Source organism: Vollenhovia emeryi, unplaced genomic scaffold (genome assembly GCF_000949405.1).
Source record: "Vollenhovia emeryi isolate VEMERY1.0 unplaced genomic scaffold, V.emery_V1.0 DF939140.1, whole genome shotgun sequence".
In the NCBI taxonomy this organism is placed as follows: domain Eukaryota; kingdom Metazoa; phylum Arthropoda; class Insecta; order Hymenoptera; family Formicidae; genus Vollenhovia; species Vollenhovia emeryi.
Genome location: NW_011967226.1, coordinates 739,921 through 753,904, shown reverse-complemented (window position 1 = coordinate 753,904; position 13,984 = coordinate 739,921). Strand labels below are relative to the sequence as shown.

The 13,984-nt window shown below is 42.3% G+C and overlaps 1 protein-coding gene across 1 annotated transcript; it reads right to left on the bottom strand.

Moving 5' to 3' along the window:
* Positions 1 to 25: 25 nt before the first annotated feature.
* LOC105567121 (tyrosine 3-monooxygenase) lies at positions 26 to 13,098 on the bottom strand. Its single transcript, XM_012021699.1, has 7 exons — positions 12,645 to 13,098; positions 5,923 to 6,034; positions 5,509 to 5,631; positions 5,218 to 5,277; positions 3,263 to 4,082; positions 2,023 to 2,386; positions 26 to 1,698 (listed from the first exon to the last, which is right to left on the bottom strand). The coding sequence occupies exons 1-7, from the start codon at positions 12,711 to 12,713 to the stop codon at positions 1,531 to 1,533; spliced, it is 1,716 nt and encodes a 571-aa protein (XP_011877089.1). The 5' UTR covers positions 12,714 to 13,098; the 3' UTR covers positions 26 to 1,530.
* Between the last annotated feature and the right edge of the window lie 886 nt (positions 13,099 to 13,984).

Below are 13,984 nucleotides of genomic sequence, written 5' to 3'. Positions count from 1 at the left end.
TCACATGAAAAGATAATAACACGTGTAAGATTCATATCTTAATTTTTTATTTATGCTCTGAGTACTTTACAATATAATACAAAGGAAACATATGTCATATGTATTGACCGTCTTTGCTACAATCTAACGAGGGTGGGTTACACGCACGTACACGTACGAGAAAAATCTTTCATACGGATCGGTGCGATTGGGATAGCATAGCGTGCGCAAGCGGGGACTCGCACTACTCGCTAAATAGTATCTCTCTAAAGCAACGTTGCTTCGTGAACCTCCGGAACAGTTTGGGGACTGTAGTCTCCAAAGAGTTCCGAGCGGGCGAGAAGCGGTATAGCGCCTAGATGCGGACTACCTAGATAAGAACACAACTTAGAGATATTCTTTACGAAATACTGTTTAATTCGACGCAGGTAAATTCTAAATCAAGTGCGACAAGCCGACAAGAATATACTGCTGAACGCTCACTTCTTATCGGCCAGTCCGGGAGAACTGCCCAACGACTCCCTACAGCCGTCGTGTGACAATTAATTCGCGAAAGAAGAGAATACTGTACGCTCGCATTTGAACAACAAATTCTATCGCGATGAGGAATCAATCCCGCGAGTTCTATAAGTTCTACAAGACTACGATAACTCTTAGCGACAACCATCTCGCGTTATAATTTTTTCTAAATGTAGACTGCACTACGAAATATCGGGGGGCAGATGCCAGTGTTTGCTGGATTAAGCAAATTTACATATAATAACATATAATAATACACTAGTTTATAATAGAATAGAACGAAATAATAATTAATAATAATGTGAGAATCTCTCATACGCGTGTACGCGCAGCTATTCGTAAAAAAATATAAAGCTATTTATAATCAAAGATATAACCTTGTGATATGTATTTCCGCTCATTTGGCGCCTCGTTAAAACACTCGAGGACAAAAGAGATTTGGGCTGCCACGAATTACTTAATCCACAACATGATTCATTATTCAATTAAATTGTACGATTATCTTGACGGAATGTAACGCAAAGGATACGCAATATAGGCTGACATTCGCGCGCAGCAAAGATTCATTCTTTACACGCATAATCAGCGCGCGTACACGCGTATAACAACGCAAATGAACGATTTTATACACGGAATGAGGGACGATAAAAATGATGACGATGAGATGACGTGCTCCACCGAACCTGGAAGCTGAAGCCTCGATGCAATTAAAAATATTTCTCTTGTTTAAAACGAATAAACCTTTCGCAATCGAAACAAATAAAATCTTATAACTTCCTTAAAATTACTGGATCGAACTAACGCGCTTTCGAAACATATGATTAAAAGACTCGTTAAGCTCTGTTACAATTACTAGGAAAAATATTTTTTTATCGTACAATTATTATATCGCCGTTATTTGATAGATTGTCGAAAATTATTGTCATCAAAGAGCTCAAGGATTATTTAAATGCACATGATCGATTTCGAGGTTCGATGGTTTGAAACAAGAATTAACCGAATCGGTAAACGAAGACGCGGAAGTTTTCATTCTTACGAGAATTGTCTCGCTTTCATTTTGTTGACGGCATTCGTAAGGTGGGTCATCTCGGTATTGAGTTGAGAAATCATTCCCTCCAGTCTATCAACACTGTCGAGGACTTCGACGCGTTGCGTGTGCGGATTGAACCTGACCTCGAATGGCCGGCTCATAGTGGCCACCTGTAAGAGAAACCGAGGTTCGTGACTAAGCTCACGTGTCGGAATAAGATATAACAGAAGGCGGAAGTGAATAAGCTGCTAGTCTTCGCTTGCAATAAATACAAATTTTTAATACTGAAGAATTGAAGAATATAATGGATCTAGAGAATATCAAGATGAAACTTAATCTTTGATTTTATTAATTTCGAGTTTATGAAGAAGTGCATATAACGGAAATTAGGCAGAAGAGAAATCGAACTCCATTTCGCGGATAATAAACCGCGGACCATACGTCTGCTCGATGAATATGTATAATAGGGAAATAATTAACTTTTTCGTACTTACCCAACGACGGAATTTCTCCTTGGCGTCCTCGAAACTCTCGGCCACGTAATAAATCGGCTGGTATTCCTGATCTTGATACTTCTGGAGAGCGGTGGATGTCGGATCGAAAGCTCGATGCTCGCACTTATCGCTCAATGCGTGCAAGAGTTCGCCGTAGGCTGACAACAAGCCAGCACCGTAAGCCTTGACTTCGGGTCCTTCCTTACAAAGACCGAACTCAACCGTGAACCAGTAGATAGTCGATAGCTTCTCGATTTCCTCGTCTGAGGCGCCGAGAGACGCCAATCCAATTTCTTGCGAAAATTGAGCGAAACTGGGATCAGCAAGAAGCGGCATATGGCCCAGGAGCTCGTGAATGCAGTCTCTGCAAATAGAAGAAAAGAAATTTTTTTAATGCTGCCGTGTGCTCGTCTTCCGCATCCGTTGTCTGTTCCATTTCTTCATTTCGTGCTTAAATTTATCACTTATTGTTATCAATGTCAAGATTTTTAATCAAGTTGTTGCAATTTGCAATATTTAAACGCGCAATTTCACATCAGTAGGATTTTAACAGCATTATAAGTCAATTGAACGTGCGAAAATTAATTAAGATCGTCAGATAAATGGCGCGAACTCAAGGAGCCATTCCATTCTTACGATCTACAAAGCTATCTGCAGTTCTTGGAAATCGTACCGTGACGTGGATCGCTACGCGGAGAAACGAGTTCGTAACTGTGGAACTGAGTTATCAACGCCATCGTGTCGTTAAAAGCCAATTAGAGTTCCATTACGAGCTTAGAGAGGCGCGGTAATTCTATTATCATCGTTCTCTGTGTACCACGGGTGCAGGTTCCCGTCATAACGCAATATCGATTGCCCTGCAGTTTGACACGAAGGGGCAGCCGTGATGCGGAGCCAGAGCGACCTTTACAATGCCCGATTTTTACGTAAAGAAGCATTGCAGCTTTGCACCTTTCGATGCGATATATTATCGATATTAGATGTTCTTTCTATGCTTTATAGGTCGCGCCGAATTATAAAAGTTTCTACACAAGATGATTTATAAACGACATACGTAATATATTCTAATTCAATCTTTATCCACCCCTTAAAATAACTCTTGGATAACGTTAGAGAATTTTCGAAAGGAAATTTTCGGTAATTAATTTTTGGTCTCGATAGATTCGAGAGAAAATTGGCGATAATTAATGTTTGGTCTCGATAGAATTAACTAACGAAAGTACAAATTGTAAGTACTTACGGTTCGGGAGTGTGATACGGGCTGTTAATGTGGCGGACGTATTGAGTGCTCTGGAATATCCTGAAGGCAAGGCTGGACAAGAAGTCCCGCGCCGTCAAGAGACCGGCGGCCGGTCGAAGAGTGAATCCCGTGCTCTTCTTCAAGAAATCGCTGACTTCCTGCAACTGCGGTATACGGTGGGACTCGAAGATCCTCTCTTCTTGCAACTTCTTGAAAACTCTCTGGTATTCCACGCACGCGTGTTTCGGCACCAGATCGAGCACAGTGTTGAAGACGCGCGACCAAGTTTCGTTCTCCGTCTCGGTGTAGGGAATGCAGGGTATCGGGTCGCCGTACTTGTAGGCGAAAGCGATTTCGGCAATGACCTTGCGACGGGCGCGGTACTCCTTGTCGGCGAAACCCGGATGATTCATGTCGAGATCCGGCTCGTACTTGGTCATCAGGTGGTTGCAATTGTCGAGGTCGGAAGCGTGACGGGGGAACCAGGGATCTTTGATGCTGACGGAATTGTCGGCGAGCAGAGTCACGCCGTCCAAGGCCGAACTCTGTCGTAGATTTCTAATCAGCTGCAACAGGCTCTGTCTGCTCATGTCAATCTTGACCAAGACCTCGAATTGCAGACCTTCCTTCTTCGAAGGCCGTGACTCGACATGGGTGATCGTGCCCTTGAAGTTTTCAATTGTTTTCAGGATTCTGCCCAGAGAGCCGATGCCCTCTCGCAATCTCAATACCAGCGCCGCTTTCTGCACGCCCTGCTCGCTATCCGCAGATTCGGCTATAGTTTTCGCGAGCACTACTTCCTCCTCGGTTAGTCCAGCATCTGCGGAAAATTGAACATTGTCTAGTTTTGCTTGCTAACGACATCGGCAATTTTTCCGAATGAACTTGATCTATTCGTCAAATAACGGTTGCTAACATTTCTCTTGAAAAGATTTTCGTCGTTAGGTGACATCGTCTGTTAGGAGGGTTATTACTCGGGAAAGATCGTAGGACCGAATTGAACAAACGCTTGTAAGGACGAACAAAAGATACATATTTTTAAGTACAAATTTCAACCACCCCGAACACGTCCGATTCAAAGCATGACTTTTAAATTACGTTGTCCGATAATAACCGATGCTTCTTGATCTTTGAGTCGAAAACAAAGCCCAACTCGAAGTGTCCAGGTTGTTCATTAACCGTGTACCATCGTCGATTACTTTAATACTTTCAAATAGTTCGGATCACATCTATATACTAATATTTCTATGTAGATTCGACATTTGAGAAAATATGATTTGAAAAAATCCGTCTTAATGATATACGTCATATAGCTGAGAAGGAGAAAAGCGTAAATTCGACTTATGAAACTTTCCCAGAAGCGATTCTTTTTGGGCATAACTTCTCGCGAGTACCCTAAGTGACTTCCGCGGACGGTAATAATCGGGCAATTCAGAGTCCATTTTCGCATAGCGCCTTGCCGTCACGTCGGAAACGGCACCGTCTACTTGGCCGTGGGGGCGGCGGAAAAGTGGCAAAGTAGCCATCATTGTCGTGGGCGCGGACGTGCCGGCGAGATGGAAGGTAGCGCGAAAAGGAATAACCGTGTTACACATTTACTGCGGCCACGCAGGGTCGCTTGTGAAATCTCGAGAAAGGCTCTGCCCCGGTAATACGATTCTAAATGCACAGAGCGGCCGCGGAGGCCGAAGGCGGGTTGGAAAGAGACGGAAATAGCTCGCAGACGTAATTCACCCCAAGTGTCGACCGAGCACTCGCCCTGGTCGGCTGTCGACAATGGCGATCGTTTCATCCTCCATTTACCGTCGCCTTCTTATCCTTCCACCATGCACCACGCGCGGTACCTTCTTCGCACGAAATCGCCCATTTCCTGTTTCACTTGTATTGCGCAACGTGACATTTCGCGACGCGAGGACTGGACGCAATTACGATCAGGGGATAGAAGACGTACTTACCATCATCGTCATCGTCATCCGGTTTCCCATCGCTGTCCGATGAAGCCTCCGCTTTCGCTTCTGAAAGTCATAAGTTTCGTGCTCATGCCATATGCAACATTTACGCATTTTTGAATACTTGGCGGCGGACGCATTTCGTGCCGGTCAATTTCACGTTACAGCAAATATCGTAAATATGCATTTGTTGCATTAAATAAAATTATTGTATTAATAATTGCGTCTTATAAAAATGCACGTCACGCCTCAATTATTCAAGGATCATTATAAATTTTCCAACATCTGTGTACAAACCTTCCTTCTTCGCCGCGCAAACTAACGACTCCACCTGTTCATCGTCACTTGAAACATCGACATAATGCTCTCCCTGTCCCTGTTGTTCCTGAGTACAAGTAATTGTCTGATCCGCGTTCGTGTCTATCAAAGATACAAATCATGCAACATTAACATCTGCATGCGCATACTAATTATATTGCTTTGCTATGCGCCTGTAAGACTTACGTTGGCAAAAAGATACGTTTCGTTTGCAAAATCTTTTTAATAGTAAACGCATACGTTTCACTAATACAAGCATATTTACATAAATATCACAAGCTTTAATATAACTCATGCATATACCTAATACCAACATATTTCTTTCTATACATTAAACACGTATGGACGCGAGAATTAGCTCTTTTCAATATTAAAATAACATGCAAGACTCACCATTCGCTCGTTGTCGAGCTTCCTCGAGAACGCTTTGCTTCGTCTGTTTGACGACCAGTGTCTCAAAACGGGCATCGTCTACGAGAGAACGTCGTCGCGCTGGATACCCGTTCTAAAAATATCAACGTAAAGTGTGATTTAAACGTATACAAATATAAAACCGTGATAAATTAAATTTATGAAATAGTGGAAATATCTACATCATTTTTTTATTATTCTGCATATCGATGTACCGTTCTCTTGCATTCTGTCGCATTCGTCGCTAACACACAAGTAATTGTAGATATAATTTAGAACTTTAAATGGCGGATGTCCTTTCGCCCTGACTAGCCAGGTTCCGATTTCCGCGGTCTGTCCGTGGCTACCTTTGTCGTGAGACGAAACGGAAATCTAACCCGTCAATTCGACCGAGCGTCGCTTAAATCGGATAACGAACAAGAGACGCGGAAATTAATTTTCGCGACTTCCGTCCTGCTGCCGTTGAAGTATCGGAAATGAATTAATTCCGGCGGAGGGGTAAAAAGGAGCTTGACTGCCGTTCAGTTCTTAGAAGAAGATAACTTTTATTTCTCTTATTATCGCTCCCCTAATTGGTATATTGCTCAGCTTATCTTGCAATTTAATGAAAAAATTTTACCTGAAACATCTATGTCTCCTTGGCTATGAATTTTTCTTTTACATAGAAACGAAATTTAAGAGTAAATTGATAGCAGTTTGGTGACGCCAATTAAGAAATAAGAATTTAAATAAGCGTGGAAGCGACCTTACTGGCAATTCTTTATTATAAATTACGACGTTTCAGCCAGTAATACTGGTCCTCTTTAGGTAACAATCTTACAAGAGTGTCCGCAATTGTCTGGTAAACAAATGAGTTGATGTGTTTTGGAATAATAAGATTTTCAGTGTCTTTTTGAAGGTTGATTGTGTTATTAATGTTTTTTGATGAAAAACATATCAGCGATTTTTCGTTTTCTGAAGTGCGAGATTTAACAATTTATTCGAGAGTAAAGAAATAATGGAATAAGTCCTGAGAGACAAAGACTAAAATAGACGTTCTTATTTGGCGAAAACAGACAAGCATGCGCCACCGATCATTCAAATTCCTGGCCGTGTACATGTAGCATCGCGCTGGAGACCCAGTTGCATTTTCCAGCAAAGCCGTCGGTTGGCATAGTTTAGAGAAAGCGTTTAGCAATCCCTTAACAACGCATCGTTAAGTGGGCCAAGTACTTTGCCGGTGGAATGGATGACTATGTCGGGAAATTGCGACACGACGCGATAACATATCGAAGAAACGGCAAATGCGTGACAAATCTCATCCAAATGCATCGATAAAGTCACGAATTAATTAATTCCTATCGTAAAGCCGTCCGGAGTTGTCAGCTATCTATCGTGAATTGCGATTGTCGTGCGCGAAAGTGACGAATATACGTAAATATTTGTCGATCGGACAGCTGATGTACGAGACGGTGACTGGCCGTTCGAGGGGAAAAAGAATGAAAACCCGGTGCGACGATAACTTGGCAAATAAACGATGCGAATGTCCAATCGAGCAAACGGCAGGTACCGTAGGAATGTTGTTTCCGACCTTGTGGAATCGCACGAATGAACGGCCGAAGATGCAAAAGAAACGACCTCGAGTTAGCAAGTCGAGTAATTACCCACTGCATGGTAAACGAATAGCATCTGTAGATGAACAGGATCTGTCTCTCTCTCTCTCTCCTTCTTTCATGCGATCCCGTCAATTTTATTCCGGATATTCATCGCGATGCTTTTATTTTTTCAATACCTAATTAGCTCTTTTAGTATTCTTGAAAGACTGCACAATATGATATAATGTATCTTCGCTAAGTTAAAAAATTTTGCTTCATTTTAGTTCAATCCTACTGCAAAAGGTATTTAAATTATTACCGCAAATAATAGAAGTAGATCGAACATAAGTGCTTGTTTCGAATTGGATAGAGACATATTCGTGCGCATTGTGTAATTTTGTGATCGTTGTATCGAAAGTCTCGATTTAGCCCATTTGTCTATTATATGAATAAGCGTTTCTAATGCATTTCTAACGTCAAGCGAATGTCAAGCGATTACGATGTTAATGCGGCGTAATGTCTCGTGGATAATATAACCAAGGTTGACCATTAAAATTGCGCTCGCATAACTCAACTCGCTACGACTGCCCAATTATTCGAGCGGATTTTGCTATCGCGATTGATTTTCACTTTATCTATCGGACAATCATAAAAAATCATATTTATAGTTCGTTATTTACGATCCTGTTTTAACGGAGAAAAATCGTCAAAGTAAAAGTCGTAAAAACAATAAAAATCGAAGTCTTAGTAGTGAGCTACAATAAGAAATCACCCGTGGAACCGGGCATACATTATCAGCCACGCGATATGTAACAGTCAATTTGCTATTCGAACAATGAATTAGCTTGTCCCCAAACTTTTTCTTTCTATCGGTGGAATAATCGTAATCTTGCTCGTTTGTCTAAATCGCCATTTCTATATTTTTAGAAGTTCTTACGCGAGAAAAAAGGATGTGCAGAAAAGAAAAGCGATAAGGTTTCCGATCTAAACGCGGTACGAAGGACAATTAATGGGCAATTAAGAGCGAGTGGACGCATATCTCGGCGAAACCCTGTCGGGCAATTGTCTTTGCGTATACGAATTTTGAAGCTCGTAACTTTTACAGTTAAATACGCGGCCGAGACACACGATGCGGCACGCGCGCGCGCACACATGAAAATCTCGCATGAACATTGTCCTTCTCGCCCTGGAAGAGACTTGGTCGCTGCGGTCCAGGCGGCGTTTAAGCGAATGCGTGTACAGATGAACACGCAGGCAGCGCGCGCGCGCTAGTTGCATGTGCAAATGTTGCATAGTTGCGAATGCAACGAGCGCGAGTGCGGCGGGCCTCGGAAGGCGAATAACGGGTGCAGCGTTCAGGGCCTCTTTCGCGTGTCTCTCTTTCTTAGCCGCTCTATACAATCACTTCACTCTCATATTTATAATATATTCATAATTATCATGCGCGAGGCCGGAGATTGATTTTGCAACGGCGACGACATAATCCCGCTCGATAATACGACCGATCAGCATTAGCAGCCTTGATACCGAGAGGGTGCTATCGCAAACGCGCCCGCGGTAATTCTATCACGAATTCGCTCTAACGTTATTCTGTAAGCGGAGTTTAAGCGGCCGCGCGCGGACGGATGCTTCTAGAGCAAGGTGATTGACTTGAGAAAAACAACCCATAATCGTGCGCGATCATCAGTCACTATATCGGGATCCAAGTCCGATCAAGTCAGAATGTTCGCAACAAAAAAAAACGATACGACCGGTTTTATCATGGTTGACGAGGCAGCAAGAAATGTTCGGCATGTTAATTAATTAAGTAATCGCAATTAGATGGCGAAGCTACCTAGCCAGCTTAATTTAGCTTGAATTATTAAGATTGGCCGAATACCCGGAATGACGCGAAATAGTATCCGCATTAGCGATCGTGGTAGGAAATTTACTCAAGGTCGGTTTACTTTTCACCCCGCGTGCGCCGCTGCTCACGCGATAACTATCGATCGCGCATAACCGATTCTAGATTCGATCTGGTCCAGTATCTAGATCCGGCGTGTGCGCACGCACAAGTTCCGTTCGAATGAGTCAGACTCGTCGTGATCGTCAAACAAATAAAAATCGAAGCTAATACACGCGTAATTCAAAGCGAGCAAGTGCAACTGCATCGGCATCGAGAATGTTAAATGTGCACATTGCGTAGCTACTTGCGTTTACTTCCGAGATCTGCCGTTTAAAGCGCAACGGAGGGACACTACTCGCCGGAATTGAAATCGCCGCACACTCCGGCAGATGATTCCTTTCAGAGGACAGAATGTAACCGAACGATTTGGATTATTGAAAGGATTTCTATAATTTTTGAAAATACATAATACCGGTCATAGACATGTATCTACTATCTGGAATTATCCCCTTAACTTTTCGTTCAATGCAATTGTGAATTTCACTGATTAGTGAGTTGCGTCTTTCTACGTCCATTAGCGATCCCGACAGAATATTCGGAGAAAGCGTAAGATGACCAAGTCGTCACACCGAAGTGACGTGTCCTCGTGTTTATACAGACAGATGCAAATAACGAATCATACAGCGCGCTTAGAGGCAGTCCGGGTGTCGTCTTGAAAAGAAAGCACGGGGACCAAATCCAAATCGCGTTTAGGTATTGGTCTTAAAAAAGAATTGTTACATCGTTAGCGGAAATATTAATTTCTTGCTCGGTAACGGTACCTGATGCACACAACATCGCGTTGAATTATGCATGAATGAGGAATGCAATATTCCGGGAAAAGTCGACGAGTCTGCGGTTAGCATTTGAACCCGCAGACGTCAGCAATCTATTCGCGTTAGTATTTCTGCGTCGATAAATCTCGACCGTTCGGGAAAGTCACAGTGGGAGACGAAAAGATCGTACTGACGATTACGATGTGTGTTTAGCGCGGTTGTTAAAGAGATATAAGGTACGATATCACGTGAGAAATGAGACATAGACCTTGCCGGTTCTTACGCCGTTGTGAAATTTCGCATCGTCGTAACGGCACGCGTATCGAGGAAAAAAAAGCGAATAACCTCGTAAACGCGTCGATTATAAGTTGTCACACGACTTATTGGACGCGAATAGAAACGGAATTGGCCTTGCTATCGTAATCCACGAATGCGTTATACACGCGACGGGAAGACGAAAGAAAAACGTGGCAACCTCGAAAAAGTATCGATTAAAATCCGTTAGTGTGCGATACCGGAGAAAAAACATACAGTTACGTGAGAAAAGATGAGTTCGCGCGAGCTGTAATTTGCAAAATAGACGCAGGCGGATACGCGTGCAGTACGTAAAAAATACTGTTACATGCCGATTCCAGTTAATATTACGTACGAGAATGACTACGTAAAGACAATCGATAATTACAAATCTCACGTAAAATCGTTTACAATTATTTATTTCTAGCTTGTTATTATACTAACCGCCACGCAACATGTGCAAATGCAATTTTATGCATCAAGTAGAAGTGCAAACATTCGCGAGAGAAAGGGGGTGATGCGAAGGTAATTTTACGATTTGCGTAACGCAGTTTGACAAGAAGGAAGGACGCTGTTTGTCTCTACGGGTTTCAGATAGCTGAAAAGTAAATTCGCGCACTGCGCGTCGACAGAATCCGCGGGTTTCTCCCAACCGCCGCGACGCATCTTCCTATGATCGAAAACAGCTGACTCGTCAGCTACTACTTCCTCGTAATCTCGTTGGACTCACGCTTCTTCAGCAAAGTTGAATTTTTCGCGCCTGCTTAAATGCTAATAGATGTTGCATCAGCTGCTTTTCTCGAACCGATTCTCAAATCTATGCAAATTTATGCGCACGAGGCGAACCGGGCATTGAACGGATTATTCCTTCGTACGTTTTCTGATTTTAACCGAAACAAAAAGAAAGAAATGCTCTTCTGAAACGACAGATTAATTCACAACGGTCGAATAATCATCGAGACTCTTCCTCTCAATCGTCAATCGTTTTGCATAACTCAATTGAAATGTCTGTATGCAAATATTGTTTAAGGAATTTCTTACTGTTTTGATGCGTGTGAATTGGCTAGATTCTACGACTAATTCGAAAATGTCAAGATGCTCCGGACCGGTTTTAGGTTAATGGAGTGAGGATACGCACGTGAAAAATTCGGTAATTAAACCCATACAAAATGTGACCTCGACAATTAAATATTCATTAATATTACGGCAAGGTTAATAACATTGCGTAAACAGGATAATCACGCAGCGCATTTACTTTCTCTGCGCGAGGACTCTTCTCCGTTTCGCCGGGCCTACGTGAGAATTTCACTTGCGTTGGTCTCCGGTTATTAAGATTGAGAAAGAGCGGGACCGACACATGCACCTTTAGCCGATTTTCTGACGCAATTTTTTCACCCATTTCGACATGTACCGTTAGCCAGAAAAATCTATAGAATCTGACTACAAAAGCAAACACGCGCTATGTACAGAAATCGTATAATTAAGTCAGAGCGCATGGCCGTATCAGCCGTGAGACACCTGCGGTCTCTATAATGAATATAAAGTGCATTTCGTATAATTCAATAAGTAATGTACCGTTGCATATACAACAAGATCAAGTTTTGCAACGACGCTTGTCGAAATATAAGAATTCTCGTGTTAAGAAACGAGAATGACATTTTCACCTGTTCCTCAGACACATTCGTATGTGTAACGGTGATTTAAACGAACGGTTGAATTCGCGCGCTTAACCAAGGTCTTTTTGATCGAACCTGTTGCTCTTGACATATACATGAATAGAACAATGGAAGCATTTTGACAATTGCAAGTAGGAAAATTTTTCACGCATGACTTGCGAATGACAAGTTTATCAATCACATTTCCTTCGCGAAACATGAATAGACAAAAAATAAAGGAGTATTTTCTATCAAAATAGTTTTTAAGTGATACTTAATATTTTGCAAAAAATATCTTTCATTTTACATTTGTTTACAAATTATATTTATTTAAAAACTTATTTATTAACTCACGCTTCCAACATTCTCTTCTATTCTCTCTCATATTCCCTTTTTTTACATTGCTTTTGAACAACTTCTGCATTGTTTCTAATTTCAAGTCTAGTTATTTGTTAAATTATTAGTGAGAAGTAAGACTTACCTCAATACTGTAAGACTTCTTGATGGCGAACATTTCGCGGTTCTTCTGGGCGGCTGCGACTGCCATCATATCTTGTTTGTCACTCCTCTTTCTCTGATAACGGTGAAATTAGGTGGTTCTTCTTAACTCGACGGTGGATCGACTTGGGCGTCTTTCTCTCGTCGATTCTGGGCCTGATAGTGCTCACTGGACAATGCAGTAGAATAGGCGATAGGCGCGTGAGCTCTTCACTGCCGCTTGCGAGAAATTACACGAATGGACTCTCCGTTGCGCGCTTTTCGACTTTAATATCCCGATGTGCTCCGGCTACGTCCTCTTCGGCCTCGATCCGTCCGGTCTGCTACGGTTCGACTACGACAAACGACGAGGACGTCGGCGACGACAACGAGCCTCTACTACTTAAGTCCGCTTTGGACGGAGCGTACGAGCGAATGCGTCTACGGGGCGGATTGCCGCCGCATATAAACGTTGCCTCCCTTCACCGCCTGCTAATGCCGGGGTCAGGGGTGCCCCCACCCTTTCGTCGTTTCGGGTGGTCCACCAGCAGCAGCCGCCGCTACCACCACCGCCGTCGCCGTTACGGCCGTCGCTACCGTCACAGCGCCGCCGGCGCTGTTGCCATTGACGAAGACCACGACCATCGTGAGGGAATCCCTCACTTAGCTGTTGATATTTTCGTATCTCGTGTCTGGAGATTCCCAACACTACTGCGCATCTGTCATTGAATGTGATAACGAAAATGTTTTGTTATCATATCCAGAACGATAATACGAAGTACGTGAAATAGGTTGTGGTATAATTTATTATCTTCCATGCAGATAAATTGATCCTCCTCTGACTCTAAAAATCTTAATACGTGGTATAATCGATTAGTGTATGGTGTTGAATCTGCTATATGATATATGCGGTATAAATGTTTTACAGAGCAATGCACTGTCTAAGAATTGCAACAAAGATATATAAATGCATAAATATATTTTTATGTTAGGATCAATTACATTTTTAATCAATAACAATTACTGACCAAATAATTTCACAAAAGCTTGAGCAATAGGTTTTCTAACACTAAAAATATGTCACTGTGAAATATCCTCCGTGAAAAATATGCCTTCTAAGATCGATATCGGAACAAATTTGAATAGGACACGCGAATGGGGCGAATGATCAAGTTACCAATATCGTTCTCTGGATTCGGTGTATTTATAACTTACGTTTAAAATAGGACCATTTATCTCGACGAATTGGTTTCGATTATTTCTGCAGAGAGCATATTCAGAAATATGATATCAATTACTATCGTGCAGAATTGTAGAATTATATAAAAACTTATAATTATGCAT